Here is a 19,662-nt window from a genome sequence, read left to right as displayed (position 1 = left end):
CCTTCCCTGCTCCCTTCCCTACCCACCCTGCACATATGGGACAAGAGAAAGAGCAGAGAGTTGTTTGTTGATAGTCAGCCACAACAAAACACAGCCAAGGTCAACAAAGCTAGCAAAAGCCAGAGATAGTATCTGCCAGAGTGAAGGAAGCAAAAAAAAAAAAAAGAAAGTTAGTTTACAGATCTAACTTTTATGTTTGTTATCTGTCCAATGGGATTATTCAGAGTTTATCATTATTTTCCTTTTTACACCCACTGATGATTAATTTACATTCTACTACTTTCTGTTCAAGATCTGTGGAAAATTTCCTAGGCACAGCCTGAAACTACCACAGGGTAATACTTTGAAAATGGAAGATGACCAGTTAGCAGAGGAAAAAATCAGTCTGAGATCTGCTTCCATCAGAAGTGCCTCCCTCTATGGGACGGTACCATGCAAGCACAGGCAGCTGTTCAAGTGCTTTCAGGAGAAAAATTAGGCTACGTGTGAATAGTCAGCTGCACTAGAAGAGCCCCTCCATGTCCAGATTTTGAATGAATCTACTTCCTTGACACTGCGTAAGTCTAACCTTGTTAAAAAAATAACTCTGTTATTTTAATAAGCTTGAATCTGCCCAACTTGCCAAATAATAGTTATGCATTCTGCATAATAACTGATTGATTTGTATTCAAATGTATTAATTGCAGACAGCAACAGTGGGAAGGTAAGAACTCACTACGGTGTATTTTGTTAACAAATATCTTGTTATAACGGCAAAAGGAAGTCCATTCAAGACACCATTATTCAACAAAACCACTACTCATGGTCTTAAAAACATATTCAATTTTACACCTGCACTCAGTGAAAATAAAGCACAAATTAAGAACTGGAAACCAATTTAAGTCACAGAAAATAAACAGACTTTATTGAACATTCAATTTTTCTCCTTTTCTTTTGGAAAACTGGAGCTGACTTAAGTGAGCTAATGACTGGGCCATAGAACTGCTTACCCTGTTTGACTCTACTGAAACAGCATTAATGATGAGCTATATTCATAAATTAAATCAGTAGAACAGTAAGCATGAACAAATAATTAAAATAAGGCCTGAACTCTGTCTGTTGGGTATTTTTTTAGCAGGTGAAACAGAGTTGTGCATGCTTCACTGAACACTCCCATAGATGTGTTTCTAGTGGTAGAAACTACTTGCCAGCTAAATATTGTCACACAGGATGGGATCAAATGTTTAAACAGAACTCAGATGGCCAGGATCTCTTGATGAGTGTTTTCACTCATCAAAAAGTGCTTTTTAATCACAGAGATGTGTTCATTTACACTGAATAGAGTTAAACAGACACCACCTCCTTCTGAAACAAGGTGCAAACTCTGCATGAATCCACTGATTGCATTGTTAGTAAAAGAAGGCAGAGTCTCTATATATTTCAGACTTGCAAAGAGAATCTTCTAAAATCTTAGTTTGCATAATTTCTGCCTAGACAGAGTAAGATTTGTAGGTTTTCTTTGTAATGTGTAAAAGCCATTGTACCTTTGTTCTTGGTTGGGGTATAAAATAATCACTTCAGGCTGCTTCAGTGTCTAGAGAGTATATTTGTGAGTAAATACATGATTGTGAAAGATTCCTTAAGCTTGCAGTTTTTAAATCAGTTTGTATCAACAGTGTATTTTGTGGAGGGGAAAATAATAGTTATAATCTTGTCATTTATTATAATATTGTCATTTAACATGACAAGTCCAGATTTCTGACAGGAGTAAAGCAGAATAACTTCAATCTTCAGTTTCTGGCTATTTAAATCAGATAGAGATCCTTTAACCTTGACAGTGGTGCCACTGCATTAGATAGCACATGAAAACGTCCGGTGGGTTTTAACAGAGTATTTTCTCTCTAATGTGTACGCCACTGGATGCTTTCCCCCAGGTACAATGAAGCACAACAGATCTGGCAATTACGGCAAAACACGAGCAACATTTCCATCTGTCAGTCACTCCTGCGCTTGACGGGGGAGGGAGGGAATGGGCGGGGGTAAAGTTAATGAATTGTAGAGATCATGAATCTATGAAGGATAAAATGTGGGAATGCACTGCATTCTGCTCTTTTTTTCCTCGTCTGCACATGAAAACTGCAGGTCCACAGCTTCGGTGTGTAGCAGCTCAGGCTACTCCCGCAGTTCCGAAACTGACATTTCTGAAACAAGCCTCTCGCTAACAATCGGTTTCGTTACTGGGACAGTGAACAACTGTTCTGCTTCTAGATCTAATCTCTGGCTGGATCATGCTTGAAAGAAACTGGACATCTCTCAGGGTCTGTCAACAAGTTCCTCGCCAGCTACTGCGGGGCGAGGACCCGCCAGTCTCTGCCGCGGACCTGGACGGCGGCCGGCTACCAGCCGCGCCGCCGGGGCCACCCGCCCCGCTCGGCACGTCGCTCCTCGCCGCCGCCTCATTCGCCCGACGGCTCCCAGCCTCACGCGTCCGCCCCTTCGGCCCTGCGGCCAGCTACGCGGCGGTGGGGTGCGGCCCGGCGATACGCCAGCTACCAACAGCCCCAGCGGAAAGGCCCCTAGCCTACCGCCACTCGCCCCTCTCCGGGAGAACTGGACTATACCCTTCGACTCGGACGAGGCAGGCGTTTCGGTGAAGGGGTGCTCCTCCTACTGCCCGCCTGAAGGGGACTCACCCGCTCTCTCTCCCGCGACGCGCCGGGAGAACCGGTGCCCGCCCAGCCGAGACGCCTCGGCGGCGTGTCCACCCGAGTGTTCGCGGGGCAGGGCCTGGCCCCATGGCGAGGAGGAGGAGCAGGAGCAGGCGCCGCTGGGATTGGGGGCCGTCGGCGCCGCCCGCATGGCCGGAGGGAGGAGGTGGCAGTAGGAGGGGCGGCGGTGTGGGCTGCAGCGAGCGAGCTGGGCTGGTTGTGGCTGCCCCTGAAGATGGCGGCGGCGGAGGCGGCCGGTGCTCCGGGCGGTGGGGGCAGCTCGCCGGCGGGCGGCAGCTCCGTTCCCGTCCTCTTCTGCTTCTCCGTCTTCGCGCGACCCTCCACTGTGCCGCTCGGCGCCGGCTACGAGTTGCTGATCCAGAAGTTCCTCAGTCTCTACGGGGACCAGATAGACATGCACCGCAAGTTTGTGGTGCAGCTCTTCGCCGAGGAGTGGAGCCAGTACATCGACCTCCCCAAGGGCTTTCTCGTCAGCGAGCGCTGCAAAGTGCGCCTGGTGCCGCTGCAGATACAGGTGAGACCCGACGGCGGGGCTGCCACAGGTGTGTGGGCGGGCAGCGCCGTCTGACCGCCAGCTGCCACTGCCTGTTGTCTTCGTAGCCTTCCAGGGAGAAGCGGCACCGGGAGACGGGGAAGCCCGGAGCGGGCTAGAGTCGTGGGCAAATCCCCGCAGGCCGCGCTGACTTATTTCTTCCTGGAAACTTCAGTTTTACTAAGGCGGAGAGGCAGGTGCGCTCGGCGCCACATGCGTTTGGTAGCTGATCTTTGCCCTCAGCAAGTCAGCACTTGGCTCCAAGAATTGGAAAATAGGCTGGTGACTGAAATAATCAATAGGACTGGTACTACCTAGCCTTAACCGAAGGTAATGCTACGAGGAAACTCAAAGGCTGCTGGATATAAGGGCTCTGCCAGAGCTTGGTCTCATGGCTCGTAGGTTCCCTAAGATTTCTGTATCCCTTCTTAGGCGAAAACTCTCTAGGATTTATGTTTCTCTTACTGTCCCGAAAAGCTCTTTCAGTTCACAGTTTCATGACTCACTAGTTTTGTGGCCATAAACTAGAAACCCAGACTGCCAGACAGGTACAGTACGTGTGTTTCATACTAAGATAGCTTTATGTACACTGGAGATTCATGCCAGTCGTGCTGTAGTAGTTGTGCTTGAAGCAAAGTAGCTTTTTCTTTTTCCAGCTTCAAAGAGGTAAACTTTAAAAAACCCAAAACACATAGTTGTTGTTCTAATTCAGAACGTTATAAACAGTCTAATTCACACTGTTTAATCATAGCGTCTTGAACCCATAAACAGTCAAGATGGCCTGTTTGCTTAGACTGTACATCAAGGATGTCTTTGGAGTCTTTTGTCTTTTACTTAACCCTATGTATGGATAGAGTCATTGCAAAAACCAGACTAGTTTAGCTAACTTACTTTGTCTTTTATTATTCATTTAATAATTCATCACTCATTTATTTTAAAACCTTTATCTTTTGTGTGTTGGAAACAGAATGGATGGTGGCCCAGCCTGGGAAACTGGAAAGGGCAGTCTCTCCAACTTGCAAAAAGAGTTGGTATGGGTGTTAATTCAAGCAAGGATTTTAAAACCAGAATTTTTGCAGTGTGGGTGTGTAACTGTGGTGCAGGTCAAAATTTTGCTTCTTATTTCTGCATGCAGATCCCTCTTTGCAGATTACTTCTGCATTAAAACACGCAGCCTAAACATTCATAGCAGGACATACATGTTGGTGTACCAGGTTATTGTTGGGGTACAGAAGGAAACATCATTCCCAGAGTTCAGATGCAGCATGCAGCTTTGACTGCAGGGATTCAGGATGAGGCAATATTAATGCACTGACTTCCTAATTGATTAGCTGCTTTCACCGATACTGTTGCCATTTTGAGACAATAGGAACTGGTGATAGGAAAAGGATGGTACTTGTGTATTATCTTAGTTGCCTCCCTGATGTGTTTCAGCAGCTGAGAATGAGCTGGAGACATCACAGTGGTATCACTCAGCTTGCTTTAAGCCCCTGGCAGGTGCTCAGAGATCTCTTGTTTGGGGAACATTTGGTCTGATATAGTCACAGCTGTGCTTTTAAAGACCTTTAGGATTTACTGATGGGAAGATTATACTTTCTTTCCATATGTTCATTCATGCACTACCACTTTTGTGTGCCCTTTTTCACTACCTCCCTGGTGTTTTTATCTGCAGTGACACATGACATACTCTGTTAACTCTGCTTGTGGCATAGTCATTTGAAATACCGTTTTGAACATGCCTTTCAAGAGGACAACTTTTGCTCACTGATGTGATTAAGCTTGCATATTTGGAAAGATATATTTAGGTTTAAATTAAGGTTCACAGATGCTAGCATCCATATCCCTAACATTAATTCCAGTATTTTTGCTTTGGTGCATTGTAAAATACATATATGTATTTAGTTAGCGATGGCATTTTAACTCCTAGAGCAGCAGCACCTGTGAGCTCTGGAATTATTTCCTCCCATTTTGATTGCGCTGTGGACCTGTCATGGAACGATACCTTTTGTTGCAGTAGCTCAAGGTATGTCGGGACTAAATGGTGCCTGACTAGGCTGTTTCGATTACCTGTCCCTGCAGTTGAGGGGGACAGCAGTCTCATGGAGAAATCACCATATGCTGCCCTGAGAAAGCCACTCCAACCAGCTCAATTCAAGGCTTGATCTGTACACGGACTTTTGCTCTCCAGTCGTATTTGTGCCTTTTCACTGTACTCATGTATGTACATTTGTTTTGTTTAGCTGTCCTGGCACAAAACAGCCACCTGACTTATTAATGGGCACCCAGTGTTGGATAGGGTGGTGGGATGAGGTAAACCTCAATGTTCAGCCTGGCAGCTGCTCTTAAACTCCTCAACCACAGACTTGCGGGATGAGGGACTTTTTGTTTGACCTCTCCTAACTGGTGAGGAGGGCATTTGCTTGCAAATTGAGTGACTGAATACTAGCCAAAAGGAACCCTCTGCTTTTTATGGATTTGAAGTGTTTTAAAGTAATAATATTTCTAGTTAGGGGAGGGGAATACAGGACCACTTTAACCTCTTCTAACTCTAAATACTGTTAAATAGCAGTACTAAAAGTATTGTGTTTTGCTGTAAATGTTGTAGCTGCTTTTGGAGGAGAGAAGCAGTAAAGGAAAACACTTCAGGGGTATCAGAGAAACAAGACAGCTATGTTCATTATAGCTGTGTAATGGAGGACTTCAGGCAGTATTCAAATATATGCCCAAGAGAGGCTATATCACAGTCATTGTCATAACTTCAAGGTGATTTCTCTTCAGCAGTACTTCTTGTGCTCTGGGTCTACAAATGTGTAACCTTACGATGCTAGAGCTAAAAAGGAAAGATTATTCTTGAAATCATTATATAAAGCACCTCTACTTCAAGACATTTTTTAAAAAGACATGTTGACATCTCAAGTGTGTCTTTCTTGTGGAAGGCTGCTTACAAAATGACACCTAATTATTGCTGAAATATAAGGTAAATAAAATAGAACTATTGATACATATATTTTCACTCTTTTTACACATATCTTTCCAGTGCTTTGGAAATAGAAGTAACTCACTCAGGAGCCTCCTAAGTCCTTTTTCTCAAGACCAAAAGCCAAAACATAAATTGGAAGATATGAATCAGGTGTGAGGAGTTGTTCACCTTTTTTTTCCAAAGGTGCAATTATGAATTCCAATACATTAGTGCTACAAGTAAATACAATGTTTATAAATTTTTTATACACACACACACACACACACATATTTTTTTTTAAAAGAAGCAGCACTCAAAACCTGAAGAGGATAAAAAAGGGACTAAAAATACTGAAAGATGGGTTTCTTCAAATCCCAACTCCTTGCTTGTCTACAACAAACATTTTGATTATTTTGATGATGAATTCTGTAGTGTCTCAATTTTATGAACATCATGTGCTTATATAAGTAAATTTTCCCTTTTAAAAATGTTGAATTTCATACAAAGGGCTGCATTTCAACTTAGTACAAATATATTCCTAAGTTAAAACACTTATAACTTATCCTTCCCCTAAAAAAAACATTAAACTGTATTTATTCAGTTGTTTTTGGCTTTTTTATTTGAAAGGTAGGTAGCAAAGTAAAACTGAATCTTGCACGTTTGCTTTTAGAAATTAAGGAGAAGAAAATAGTGATAGTCATCTCCTTGACTTATTTTTTATGCCATGATTAAAACACCATGGTTGCAAGGTCTTCCACTTTGCCCTTTTAGCAAGTAACCTTGGTGAGAAATTTATGAGGTGATAGTGTTGTCACGTGGGATTATTTCTCCATTTCCTTGTTCATTACAGTTAGCAGAGGAAAATTGCGTTTTGCATATGTAATGCTTTCCTGAAGTTGAACCAGGAAAGTCCAGATAGAGCCAGTATATGTGAATATTTTTGTAAAGCTGATTCTCTAATTACAGTACTTCATCACAGTCTTATTTGGTATGATTAATAATAATAAGCAGAGATTAAAAAGATGTGAGAAAACACATGTCCTTTTCCAACTAGGCCTTTTCTAGAGCGGGATTTCAGGTTGTATGTAAATTCTGACAACATACCTTTAAATTCTGGGTCTGTACAGTGACCTAGGGATGACTTCTCTAGATGAGTAGAAGAACTGCATCAGGTTATGTGCCTGTCTGGCTGGCTGTGCTGTGAATAACTTTTAGCTGGAGGGAAGAAAGTTCTGGTGGGGACCACAGAGAAATGAAGCAAAATAAATGAGTAGATTTAGATATTGTTGCACAGGCTTTGATGATCCATTTCTTCTAGTTTCTTCTTGTTCTGTCCTGGGTTGAATGGTTTGATTCAGACTACAAGTTAATAAGAAATAAATATGAAAATCAATATAGGAATTACTTGTGCTAGATTTTGTAAAAGCTTCCATTTAGCAAAAACATAGTTGATTAGTTGATCCAACTATTTTTTATGTTACCACTGGTAATAAGATAAAGGTGTAAGTTACATCAAACCAACTTAATAATAGGAAAGCAGGTGTAAGGTTTTGCTCCAGTTCTCTGTGATGTTTGCTGTACATATATAGGATTATGAATTCAGTGGAAGTCTGTAATGAGGATGCTTCCTGTCTGGAAAGACAATGGGTTTTCTTCTGTGCTTCAATGTCAGATCAGAATAATATTGAATTGGGCTTTATAAGACCTGTTCCAAATCCACAGTTCATAAGTATTCCATCATCCATCTCATTGTGAAATTTAGGGCAAATACTGTTTTTGCAGAAAGCTCAAAGTAGGAAGGAGCTGCAAGCGTATGAGAGAGCAGGCTTTTCGGGACAAGTTGGGGAGAAAAGCTGAAATGATATCAGGTTCAGACTAGAAGCAACAAAGGTAGAAATAATTCCTGTGATAAGGTGGAAATAATCATAGAATCCTAGAATTCAGATCCAGACGTCATTGAGTCCAACCCCCCTGCCAAAGCAGGATCACCTAGGGTACTCTGTCACCCTCAGCATAAAGAAGTGTCTTTCTTCAGAAGAGAGATGTTCCAGTTCCTTAACCATCTTCTTGAGCTGGGGAACTCAGAACTGGAATAGTGCTCCAGATAATCAGCTTTACTGTTACGTTTTTTTACTCAGCTGCAGCTGAGTCCCATGTAACTGTTCCATTCCCCCTGGTAGGATGTGAAGGAGAAATTTGATTAAAATGCAGAACTCCACAGCTTATGATAAGGAAAGTTTAATAAAACACCTGCATCCCCAGATGCAGAACTCTGCACTTCTTCCTGTTGAACCTCATTTAGTTCCTCTGTGCCCATCTCTCCAGTCTGACCAAGTCTCTCTGGATGGCTGCGCAGCTTTCAGCTGTATCAACTAAGCCTCCCAGTTTGGTGTCATCAGCAAACTTGCTGAGCAGACTCTCTATCCCCTCATCAATGTCATAGATGAAGATGTTGAGCAGTACTGGACCCAGCACTGATCCCTGGGGAACTCCACTAGCTACAGCTTTCCAGGTAGACATGGCACCATTGATCACTCTTTGAACTCTATCTTGTAACCAGTTCCTAATCCACCTCACTGTCTGCTGTTCCATCCACACTTCCTGAGCTTGCTCACTAGAATGTCATGGGAGACGGTGTAAAAGACCTTGCTAAGGTCAACATAGACTACATCCTGAATCTACTCATTTAGTTGTGGCATCGTAGAATGATACCAGATGAGTCAAGCATGATTTCTCCTTGGTAAATCCATGCTGACTACTCCTGATAACCTTCTTCACTTCCAAGTGTATTGAGATGCTCTCCAGAAGGAGCCACTCCATCATTTTTCCAGGGATGGAGGTGAGACTGACTGGTCGATAGTTCCCTGGAACCTCTTTCATGCCCTTTTTGAAGACTGGAGTGACATTGGCTCTCCTCCAGTCCTCAGGCACCTCTTCTGTCTGCCACGAGTTGGCAAAAACAATGGAGAGTGTGATTCACTTCTCTCAAGGCAAATTTGCTTTTCAAGGGCCAATATGGTATTCTGGGCAGCAGCGTGGGGCACAGGGTAAATTTCCAGCCATCTGGGGGTTACATTGTGCATACATGGAACTTGCCATGGCACTTGCCAGGAGAGTTGCTTTACAGCTGAAATGAAGGGCCACACACAGGAAGAGAGACTTCCCTTGTATTGCCAGAGCTGGTCAGCCAATTCATCTACCGTTTGTCCAGGTTTGGCTTTCCAGAGCACTGCTACCAATGAGGTGGCTTATGATGGTTGTGCCCTTCATAGGAACTTCTGCTGTGTGGGTGGTGTGCAATCTAGATCCGAGGGTGACTGCTTATCATTATGTTAATTATAAATCACCTCCAGCACCACAAATTCCCTCAGGTGCTGGATACTTCTCTCCATGGTGGTCTACTTGTCTAGGTGACATATAACATTTTCCTTGAAGAAGTACCTTTCCTTCCTGCCTGACAGAAGTTGTGTCCAGCGGCTGAGGGCCTCTGTGTCTGCTTTCCAATCACCTTGTCAATGCCCCTTTGCTTAGAGAGGGATCCGGTCTGCTTGGCTTCCCTGCCCTCTAATTCCAAACTTTTGGCACCATTATCTCAGGGATAGATATCAGTGATTACCTCCATCTCTTCTCATGGTAACCCTGGTTCATCGTCATCCCTCGTGAGGCAAACTGATTCTGTTGTATATTCTTTTTCTGTATAGAGGTGACTGGTACTGACACAGGCTGGTTCTTTGGTGCATCTGCAACACCTGCTGCTGGGGTTTCAGTAGCTACAGCTGCCAGTCTGTCCTTAGGGCCAGAGACCTTTTCTTCCCCTTGAGGGCACTGAAGAGTGTTAAGAAGGACTTGGTAGGCATGGGCAGGGCACCATGGGTTTGTGTTTCAGGAATTACCAGGTTGACAGCATACTTTTTCCAAATATTTTGCTAGTTGATCATGATTCTGCACTTATTCAGGGGGGAAATTCCAAAACATTGGAGGTCACCACTGTCCTAGGCAATTGTGCATACTCTCCCATATACCCTGTCACTCATAACTATTCAGCCTCAAGGCAGATTTCTAGGTAATATTCTTGGGAAAATTTTGTGTAACCCTGAACAAGACTTGGGACACAGTCAGCAGTCACTGCAACAAAGAGCATGCTGGCTTGGACACCCCAAGAATATTCAAAATTCTCAAAAGCTGAGAAAGTCTTGCCTTCCAATGTGCAAGAATGCCACATCCAAATAGCAGCATAACCCCATGACCAGTGCTATAATCATATCACACATCAACAATATCTGATACAGCTATGTCATAGACCTTGTCCATTTCTCCAACTTGTGAATATCACTACAGGGAATACACAGAGGACATAAGGATTTGTTTGATACCACCAAACAGATGGACCCACATTGTGACCATGAACTATTTAGCTGATATAAAAAGTGTGTATAGCAAATTTGTTTTAACAGGTTTTGGTAAGGCTTTTTTTTTATCTCAACCTTTTGGTCCCCACATGGGTGCTAGAAAGGACTGTCATGGTTTCAGGCCTGGCTGCAGCTGAGCCTCACATAGCCACTCACACGACTGTCCCCAGCCTCTCCCCCTGGTAGCATGGGAAGCAGAAATTGGGAACAAAATGGAAAACCTTACAGCTTCAGATAAGGAGAGTTTAATAAAACAATTCAAAGAATGAGTGAACAACAGGAATAACAACAGGAAAGAAAGTCACATATAACATGGAATAAAACAGAGTTCAACACCCTCACCTACCTGTGTACCTAAAGAGAAACCATGACCATCCCAATTTCGTACAGAATCATAGAATTGTTTTGGTTGGTGTTGTAGTGTGGTGGAAAAGACTTCTAAGATCGTTGAGTCCAACTATTGACCTAACACCACCATTGCCATTAAACGATATGCCAAAGTGCCACATCCACATGTTTCTTCAACACCTCCAGGGATGGTGACACCACCACTTCCCTGGGCAACCAATTTTAATACCACTCTTTTTCCATAAAGAAATTTACCCTAATATCCTAATTTACCCTAATGCACAATTTCAGGGCATTTCCTCTCATCCTGTTGCTTGATATTAGAGATAAGAGACTGATCCACAGCTCAGTATAACCTTTAAGGTAGTTGTATAGAGAATTTGTAGTCTCCCCTCAGCCTTCTCTCTTCTGGACTAAACAATCCAAGGTCCCTCAGCCACTCCTCATAAGACCTATTCTCTAGATTCTTCACCAGTTTTTTTGCCCTTCTTTGGACATGCTCCAGCACGTCAATGTCCTTGTAGTGAGGAGGTCCGAAACTGAACACAGCATTTGAGGTGTGGCCTCACTGGTGCTGAGTACAGGGGCATGATGACTTCCCTACTCCTGCAGACTGCACTATTCTTGATACAGGTCAGGATGCTGTTTGCCTACTTGGCCACCTGTGTGTACTGCTGGCTCACGTTCAGCTGTCAACCAGCACCCCCAAGTCCTTTTCTATTGGGCAACCTTCCAGCCTCTGCCCCAAGCCTGTGGCATAGCATGGGGTTGGTTTGTGAGCCAAATGCAGGAGCCAGCACTCGGCTTTGGTAAACCTCATGCAGTTGACCTTGGCCCAGTGATCCAGCCTGTCCAGATTTCTTGGCAGAGATGCCTACCCTCAAGCAGATTGACACTCCCACACAATTTAATGTCATGTGCAAACTTACTGAGAGTGCACTCAATCCCCTCATCCAGATCATTGATAAAGATACTAAAGAGAACTGGTGCCAGTACCAAGGCCTGGGGTGCACTGTTTGTGACTGGCCACTGACTGGATTTGACTCCATTCATCACCACTCTTTGAGCCTGGCTCTCCAGGCAATTCTTAACCCATGGAATGGTGCACCCATAGGTGATGTTTATGGTATCTGAATACCCCACTAGCCATCCTGGGTGTGGCCTTTCCCAACTTGTGGAAAAAAAACATAACCCTATCCTAGCCAAACCCAGGGCTAATGCAAATAAAAGGTGAGAGAGAGTTCAAGGGATGATTTTGAGGTTAAATATACCTCAGGAGTCTTAGGTATTATCGATGATGAAAATTCTCGAGAAAATAGCATACTGAAAAGTACAAACTGAACAAGGCCTACAAGAGCTGTGAATTGACTGATGTTCTCTGAGGCTCTGCTAGTGCTGAGGAAATATTACAGGCAGAGAAATACTACTGTTACAGTGGTACTGAGGGACCTCACTGTAGACTGCAAATTGAAAAGTACCCCAGGGCTGGCAGTGAAAATGTTTCAAATTGTAGGAGGAAAGATCAAAAGGGGATTAACAGAGGGAAGGGGAAGATCTAAAGGGAGGCTGTATCGAGTCTTGAGGTATGGTAATAGGTGTTTGTGCGTGGTTGTGCACATGAAGGAGGTTGGTAATGCTCTTATATTTCAAATCCACTGTGGATAGAACTGAAAATAATGCTCTTAAATGGCAACAAAGGCATCACATGGCAAGGTGAAGGTGGCAGAGCCATGGGGTGGATTGCATATGAGCTATGTAAATTATGTATTACTTAGGAGTCAGACCTAGCTGGACTAGGCCCTCCTAGTCTGTTCATGCTTGTCCCTCTGATAAGGATGGTAGTGCCATTTACTGCTTTGGTATGGGAAGGTGTATGCTAACACAGTAGACTAATTCTGTATAAGTCACTCTACAATCCATGATGTTTTGCAGTAGTTCAAAATTTTGGCTCTGATTTGGGGTCCTTCATGGGATTCAGGGGGACAGCCTGCCTTGCTGTGACCTTCACCATAGGCTGCATGTGAATCTCCAATTCCATGCCTGGAACACCTTCTCTGCCATCTTCTTCACTGACCTTGGTATCTATTGTTTCTCTCACATTTTCTCCTTTCTCCCAGCTGCTGTTGCACAGTGGGTTGGGTTTTTTTTTATGCTTTCCTAAATACATTACCACAGCATTGGTGATGGGCTCAGCTTTGGTCAGCAGCAGGTCCATTTTGGAGCTGGCTGGCATTGGCTCTGTCCAACATGGGGCAGTTTCTGGCTACCCCTGCAGTCTCCCGCCACTACCAAAACCTTGACACATAAACCAAATACATCCCTGCTCTCCCAAAATCTACTATTTTACAGATTTTGTAGTTCTGTTTTAGTTTAAGACATCACAACCTCAGTTTGGAAAAAAATAAGTGTATGCAGTTAATGACTGTTTCCCAGAAGCAGTTCATTCAATTTGATTTGTCAGTCTGCTGAAAAGCTCCTGAATGGATGTAATTTCTCTTGAGTTGCCTTGCAATTAGATGACAGTGTGTACCTGCTTTCTTTGCTTGTAGCCATCAGCCAAAGCCTTATCCTTTGCTCTTGCAAGTAGTGCAGCTAATTTCATACAAATACAAAGCACTCTCTTAAAGAGTGAGCAAATGCCATCTTTGATTTCTTTATTCTTATCTCACCTTTCTACGTGACTTGTTAGTCTATGTGGTAGAAAATTTGGGAGATTATTTTTACCATTAAGATGCATTCATTCAGTTTCTGGTCGTAATATAGACAAGCTTCTCTGCTTTCATTCTAGCCTTTGGACTTTCAACAGACTTGTGCTAAAAGATGTTGTATACAAAACAAACTTAATACACAATGAAACTATGGATAATGTGTGTACATGTAGTATTGAAAGCAAGTGGAAATCTGACTTTTTTAAACTTCAGCTTAATGTGATTTTATGCCAGTTCCAAGAATTGTAGATTTAAAAATATTGTTGGTACTTTCAGGTATGGTCCCTCATCTTGCTTCAGGTTTGGAAGTTTCCATTTACACTTAGGTAAGTGTAAATGTCTCCCACTTAATAAAGTCGTGATTACCTTTTGATGACTGTACTGTATTCCTCAGGATCAGTTGTTCTTTCAGATTTAGAAAGATACCAAAACCAGTCTTGAAAAGCCTTTCTCCTCTTTTGACTTTAAGGTAACTTAAGTCTTACTACCTGGCACCAGCATTGCAAACTCTGCCCTGTTCTGCAGCTTTCCTGAAAAGGTCTTCACTGACACAGAAAATATAACCTTTATTTTGTTTTTCAGATGACTACTTTGGGCAACCTGACACCCTCAAGCACTGTGTTTTTCTGTTGCGATATGCAAGAGCGATTCCGGCCTGCCATCAAGTACTTTGGTGATATCATCAGTGTGGGCCAAAGACTGGTACAGTTTTCCTTTTTTGTCTTGTAGTGAATTTCGATCACAAAGGTAAATTAGTAGTTTATACAAAGCCAGCTTACTGATTATTCAGTTTCAGGTAGTAACAGTGTCGTTGCTAATATAATTCTTCAATCATTTCTTTTTTTGTGTGCTTTCCTCCTTGGTCTCTTGCAGCTCCAGGGTGCACGGCTCTTAGGAATTCCAGTCATTGTAACTGAACAGTATCCCAAAGGTCTTGGGAGCACTGTGCAAGAAATTGATTTAACAGGAGCTAAACTTGTGCTTCCTAAAACAAAATTTTCAATGGTATTACCAGAAGTGGAGGCAGCATTAGCTGAGATCCCTGGAGTCCGTAGTGTTGTCCTGTTTGGAGTAGAAGTATGTACCTTGCCGTTCTTATTCTGTTTTATGTTAATGTCTGTTTGCCAACAATAGTATTAAGCATTGCTCTCTATAATTAAAAAAAATAGTCAATTTGTATTGCTTAGAGCTCAGATATACTCTTCAGATTGAATTATCCTTGTGTTGTCTTTGATATTATCTTACAATAAAATACGAAATGAAATACTTGTTATCAGGATCTTGTTTCAATCCTGGTTGGCATTTAAAACTCCTATTGAGTTCCTTAGTAATGTAGAAAAATATGTTCAAGCCCTACTTAATTATGTGCTGTATTTTGGCATTGTGCCACTTACGTTTTATGATAATGGTTTCTTGGTGGCTTTCTTGCCTTTGATATCTCCTCTGTAGACTCATGTCTGCATCCAGCAAACAGCATTGGAATTAATTGGCAGAGGTCTGGAAGTTCATATTGTAGCTGATGCAACCTCATCAAGAAGCATGATGGACAGAATGTTTGCTCTTGAGGTAAGTTTCTTATTCAAGGCTTTCTCCATTTTGGGTCTGTATGTTAATTTCCCTGCTCATTGTAAACTAACAAGGAATTTCTAAGGGCAGTAAGCACTGGATAAATGCAAACTTAATAAATTGAGGTGAATGCCCTAATTCTCAGAATAGCTTCCAGGATAGAGAAGGATTACTGCCTTATTCTCCCTTGCTAAGTTATATTTAAAATGTGGAATTTGGGACACCTGGATTTGAAAAGTGGTTGTTCCTTGCAGTCTAGGTTACTTTGTATAACCACTATGAGCCTTTTAGATATTTTCTTATAGTACTGTCTGTACAGCAGATTAAAAGCGCTACAGAGCTTTTGATTTTGTTGTTCCACACAGTATTTGTTGTGCTGTTGAAATTCCTTGAAATGCGATGGAATATAGTAAGTCATCCTCTTCAAAGCTCCTTCATGTATGTCTGTCCCTCCCTCTGCTCTTCTTCATCATTGCAAATTAAATCTTAATCACTCTGTGATTATAGTAAAGCTTTTCCCTACCCCCCTTCCAAGAGCTTAGTCTAACTAAATATTGAGAAAGTGGAGATGAGTGTATCAAGAAGAATTAAAAGCATACACTACTACACAGCAGCAAATTTGTACAAATGATTTTTTGCTGGTGTACACTTAACTTGCCCACAGGCATCCATATTAGGAATGAAAGACTGCTGTATACTTTAAGCGTTGCAAGTTTTGCCTTGTGCCCTGGCAATTATTTGGAAATTGAAACTAATAACTATGGAATTTTGTACTTTTTTCATAGATTTGGAGGAGGCTTTTAATTTCTTTCTTTTCTCATGAATAAGAGAATTAAAGGCTAAAGTGAAATCACCAGCATATAGCATTTAATGAAACCCATGACTTTGATTAAGTGAAGCTTAATGTCGTCTGTCATGTAAAGCACAGTGACGCACGGAGTGTGCAGGAGTAACTGAAATGATTTACTTCCCAAGTCAGTGTGGTGCAGTAGCAGATAGATAAAACAAATACTGAAAAACTGCCATCTATTTGCCTTCCTGTCCACTTCTTTGTGGATCACTTGCACTGTCTGCAAGTGAATAAGTTTATTCACAGTAAGCGTAACTAGCTAGCTTTGCTTTTCTATCTGTTTAAAAAGGTATCAATTATCCTAAAGCATGGTTGGTTGCAAAAGCTAGAATCCAGGCAAACTTGTCAGATGCAGGTAACTTCTTAATCATAGATTCATAGAATGGTTTGGGTTGAAAAGGTCATTGAGATCATCTCTTTTCAACTCCCCTGCTATAGTTGGTCCACTACACCAAATTGCTCAAGGCCTCACCCAACCTGACCTTGAAAACCTCTGGCAGGGGGCATCCTGGGCAAGCTGTTCCAGTGTCCTGCCACCCTTACTGTAAAGAATTTCTTTCTAATGTCTGCCCTCCTCAAGCTTCAATCCATTCCCTCTTATCCTGTCACTACAAGCCCTTGGAAAAAGTCCCTTCCCTGCCTTTGAAAACACCAAGCCTAAATTGTAAAAGGTATCAACCTGTGGCAAGGCAAGGTGAGCAAGAGATTACTGAACAGCTGTTACTGGTGTTTGGCTTGGGCTGTCTGCTTGTGACCATGCAGCATTTTCTCTCCAAGCACTACAAAGATGGTTTTGATGTGATCCCTTAAGTAGTCATCATTAAAATATGATTCAAGGAGTGTTTCCTATCTTGTTGTGATGAGCAAGCCAGTTGTCAGGCAGTAAGTCCTCCTCAGTGTCCGCACATGCCAACAGTGTCTCCTTTTGTGCTGTAGAAACTTTCTTCAAAGTGCTGCTAAGGACTGTGGGATGGAGTAGGCAGGAGATAGGCATACTTAAGAGCAGGAGAAAGGGACATGTACTGGTCATGTCAGTAATCCTGATTCACCATGGTAATACATTTCTTAGGGAAGTTGGTAAAATACCAAAGCACTGGGTAATCCTGCCTTAGTGTCTCCATATAGCTGAAAGTTCCTAGCCATGCTCTTTTTAATAAGTGTGACATTGTCTCTTGTGCAGACTAGCTCCATACCTCATGAGCCAGTACGAGGTTCATTGTTCTGGATTCTCTGGATCTTTCTTCTTACTTTTCTAGGAAGATGAGTACTTTTTTTTTCCCCATTAACACAGCCCTCTTGAGTCCGCAGTGACATCGTAGTGTTAACAATCAGCTTCTTCAGACACTTCAAATAAATCCCATCTGGTCCAACCTGCCCCTTCAGTTCTCCACATTTCCTCTCACATAAGTATGTTTTGGTGGTGCTGATGACAAACATACAATAGTTGAACAGAAGGACTAGGATGTACAGTTTGATTGATAGCTGAAGCTTTCATATCTGCCTGGACAACCCTAAAGAGTGATTATTGTCTCTGCTTCTCTTGTGTGCTTAAAAATGTTGTGTGCTTGTGAATTAAAAGAACCCAGAAACCAGAAAAATAAACCCACAAATTTCCATTGATTAAATAATTCATCCCAACTGGCCAAGGCTGTGGCTGTTCTTAATGTCTTAGGTTGATGAACATGCCTTGAGTTGAGCCAGCTCAGTCTGTTCCTGCTGGATTTCTGTTCTCATCTGCATCTCTTCTACTTGTTCCTGTGGTGTGGATGCAACACACCCTTGCTGCTTTCCTTTGTTCAAAGGACTGTTCTAAGAAAACTTTAGCTTTCCTTGAAAGTCATCCAGTATGCTTAGGACATGCATCTCTTCCTTTCTACTAATCTCAAAACTATATATTTTACTTAGTCCTATAAGTAGAGTGTGATCCAATGCCAACCTCTTTGACATGCTATATGTTTTGCTTCTAAAGAGAAGACATTCACACTTGTGGTGTGTTGAAAATTCCCCCCAACATTAAATTTGCAAGACCAGCCCAGTTGGAAGCAAATGAAACTGTATTTACAAGCAAAACTACAATCTACAATGAAATGCAATGAATATGTGCAAAATACACAGCATTTACAATATTTACAGGTATTTACAATTAATAAGTAGCCCAAGAACCCCCCTGGCCAAAAAGCAGTGGAGCTAATAGCTTCTCCCTCCCTGCCTCCTCCTTTACCCCTTGGACGTAAAAAAGGACAAGAGAAAGAGCAGAAAAGCTGTTGTTAATACCAGTCACAACAGAAGCGATGCAGTCAAGGTCAGTAAAGTCAGAAGAAGCATCAGCCAGAGCCAAAGTGAAAAGAGGGATTGTTTTCATTACTTATGTTTGTTATATGTCCAATGGATTGTTCAGAACTTATAATTATTTTCCTTTTTACACCCAATAGTGATTTATTTACATTTTACCACTTCCTTTTCAATATCTGTGAAAAATTTTCAAAGGCATAGCCTCAAACTACCACATTGTTCTATCATTTTTTCTCAGTGTTCTATCATTTTATTCTCATCAGTGTTAGTTAAAAGCAAACCCCTTGTATTCCAAGAAAACTATATCTTGAAAAAGTTGCCATACTATTTTGATTTTCCTATTTTTCTCTTTTTTATGTGTGTATGGTTTAAACAAATGTGTCACTGTACAGAGCAGGAGGTCTGGGGAAGCTATCTGCATTGTTTCAGCTTAAGAGCATCACAAGGCTGGGAGCCATTATTGCAACCTTTACTTGGACCTGGCTATTTTCTTTTCCTCTAGGCCTTCCAAATCTACATTAAAGTAAAGAAAGCTATTATTGGACCATGCAAGGAGAAAGGATTGTTAATAAAAGAGTGGTTATTAAATCTGTCCAAGTAGGAAGCCTTATTTGTAATCCAGGGCACCTCTTAAACTCAGTAAAGTCTAGAAGCAGTAATTTTCTATCCTAGCTTTATAAAAGGCACTGCTAAAACATGTTGGAATGGAATTGGCAATACTTCTGTTAATAGGAGATGTTTATAAAAAGATCATCTTACCTTTTTTACAAACATATACTCATTCACATTTCAAGTACCTCACATTATTCTCTCTCTGCTCTTTTCTCTTTCAGCGTCTTGCTCGTACTGGAATTATAGTTACTACTAGCGAGGCTATATTGCTGCAGCTAGTAGCTGATAAAGAACATCCAAAATTCAAAGAAATCCAAAATCTCATTAAGGCAAGTGCCCCTGAGTCAGGGCTCCTTTCCAAAGTTTAAAGAGGATGTGGGGGAAGCAGATCTCATTGTCATCTGTAGGAAGGAAGGAACGCTTTAAGTGCACATGTACACCTTCTTTCACTCAAAGTTTTGGTAGAAGTGTAAAATTAAAAGTTGACCTACTCATGCTTGCCTTAGCAAAATTTTCTGGGTATATATCTGGGTACCAGTATGTTCTGTTTAGTTACAGCTGTGAAGAGGCATTGAGTACCATAGCACCCTTTTGTTGTCAAATTCCCTTATTTGTTTAAAAACACAAAAATTATCAGAGGTGCCTGCTAGTTTATACTGTACACTGATTGTAAGAGCT

At 41.9% G+C, this 19,662-nt stretch overlaps 1 protein-coding gene across 1 annotated transcript; it reads left to right on the top strand.

Moving 5' to 3' along the window:
• The first annotated feature begins 2,922 nt into the window (after positions 1-2,922).
• ISOC1 (isochorismatase domain containing 1) lies at positions 2,923-19,463 on the top strand. The gene is made up of 5 exons (XM_054397864.1): positions 2,923-3,222; positions 14,247-14,366; positions 14,538-14,741; positions 15,114-15,230; positions 19,206-19,463. Exons 1-5 carry the CDS (start codon positions 2,923-2,925, stop codon positions 19,350-19,352), a joined length of 888 nt encoding a protein of 295 aa, XP_054253839.1. The 3' UTR covers positions 19,353-19,463.
• Positions 19,464-19,662: the final 199 nt, after the last annotated feature.

Source organism: Indicator indicator, chromosome Z (genome assembly GCF_027791375.1).
Source record: "Indicator indicator isolate 239-I01 chromosome Z, UM_Iind_1.1, whole genome shotgun sequence".
Classification (NCBI taxonomy): Eukaryota; Metazoa; Chordata; class Aves; order Piciformes; family Indicatoridae; genus Indicator; species Indicator indicator.
The sequence above is the reverse complement of the archived record's forward strand: the minus strand, read 5'-3'. Positions and strand labels throughout refer to the sequence as shown.

Excerpts from the sequence above, each read along its gene's own strand:
- ISOC1 (XM_054397864.1), top strand. The coding sequence starts at position 2,923 with ATGGCGGCGGCGGAGGCGGCCGGTGCTCCGGGCGGTGGGGGCAGCTCG. Across the intron at positions 14,367-14,537 it reads TCAGTGTGGGCCAAAGACTG|CTCCAGGGTGCACGGCTCTT; the intron begins GTACAGTTTTCC and ends GGTCTCTTGCAG. Across the intron at positions 15,231-19,205 it reads ACAGAATGTTTGCTCTTGAG|CGTCTTGCTCGTACTGGAAT; the intron begins GTAAGTTTCTTA and ends TTTCTCTTTCAG.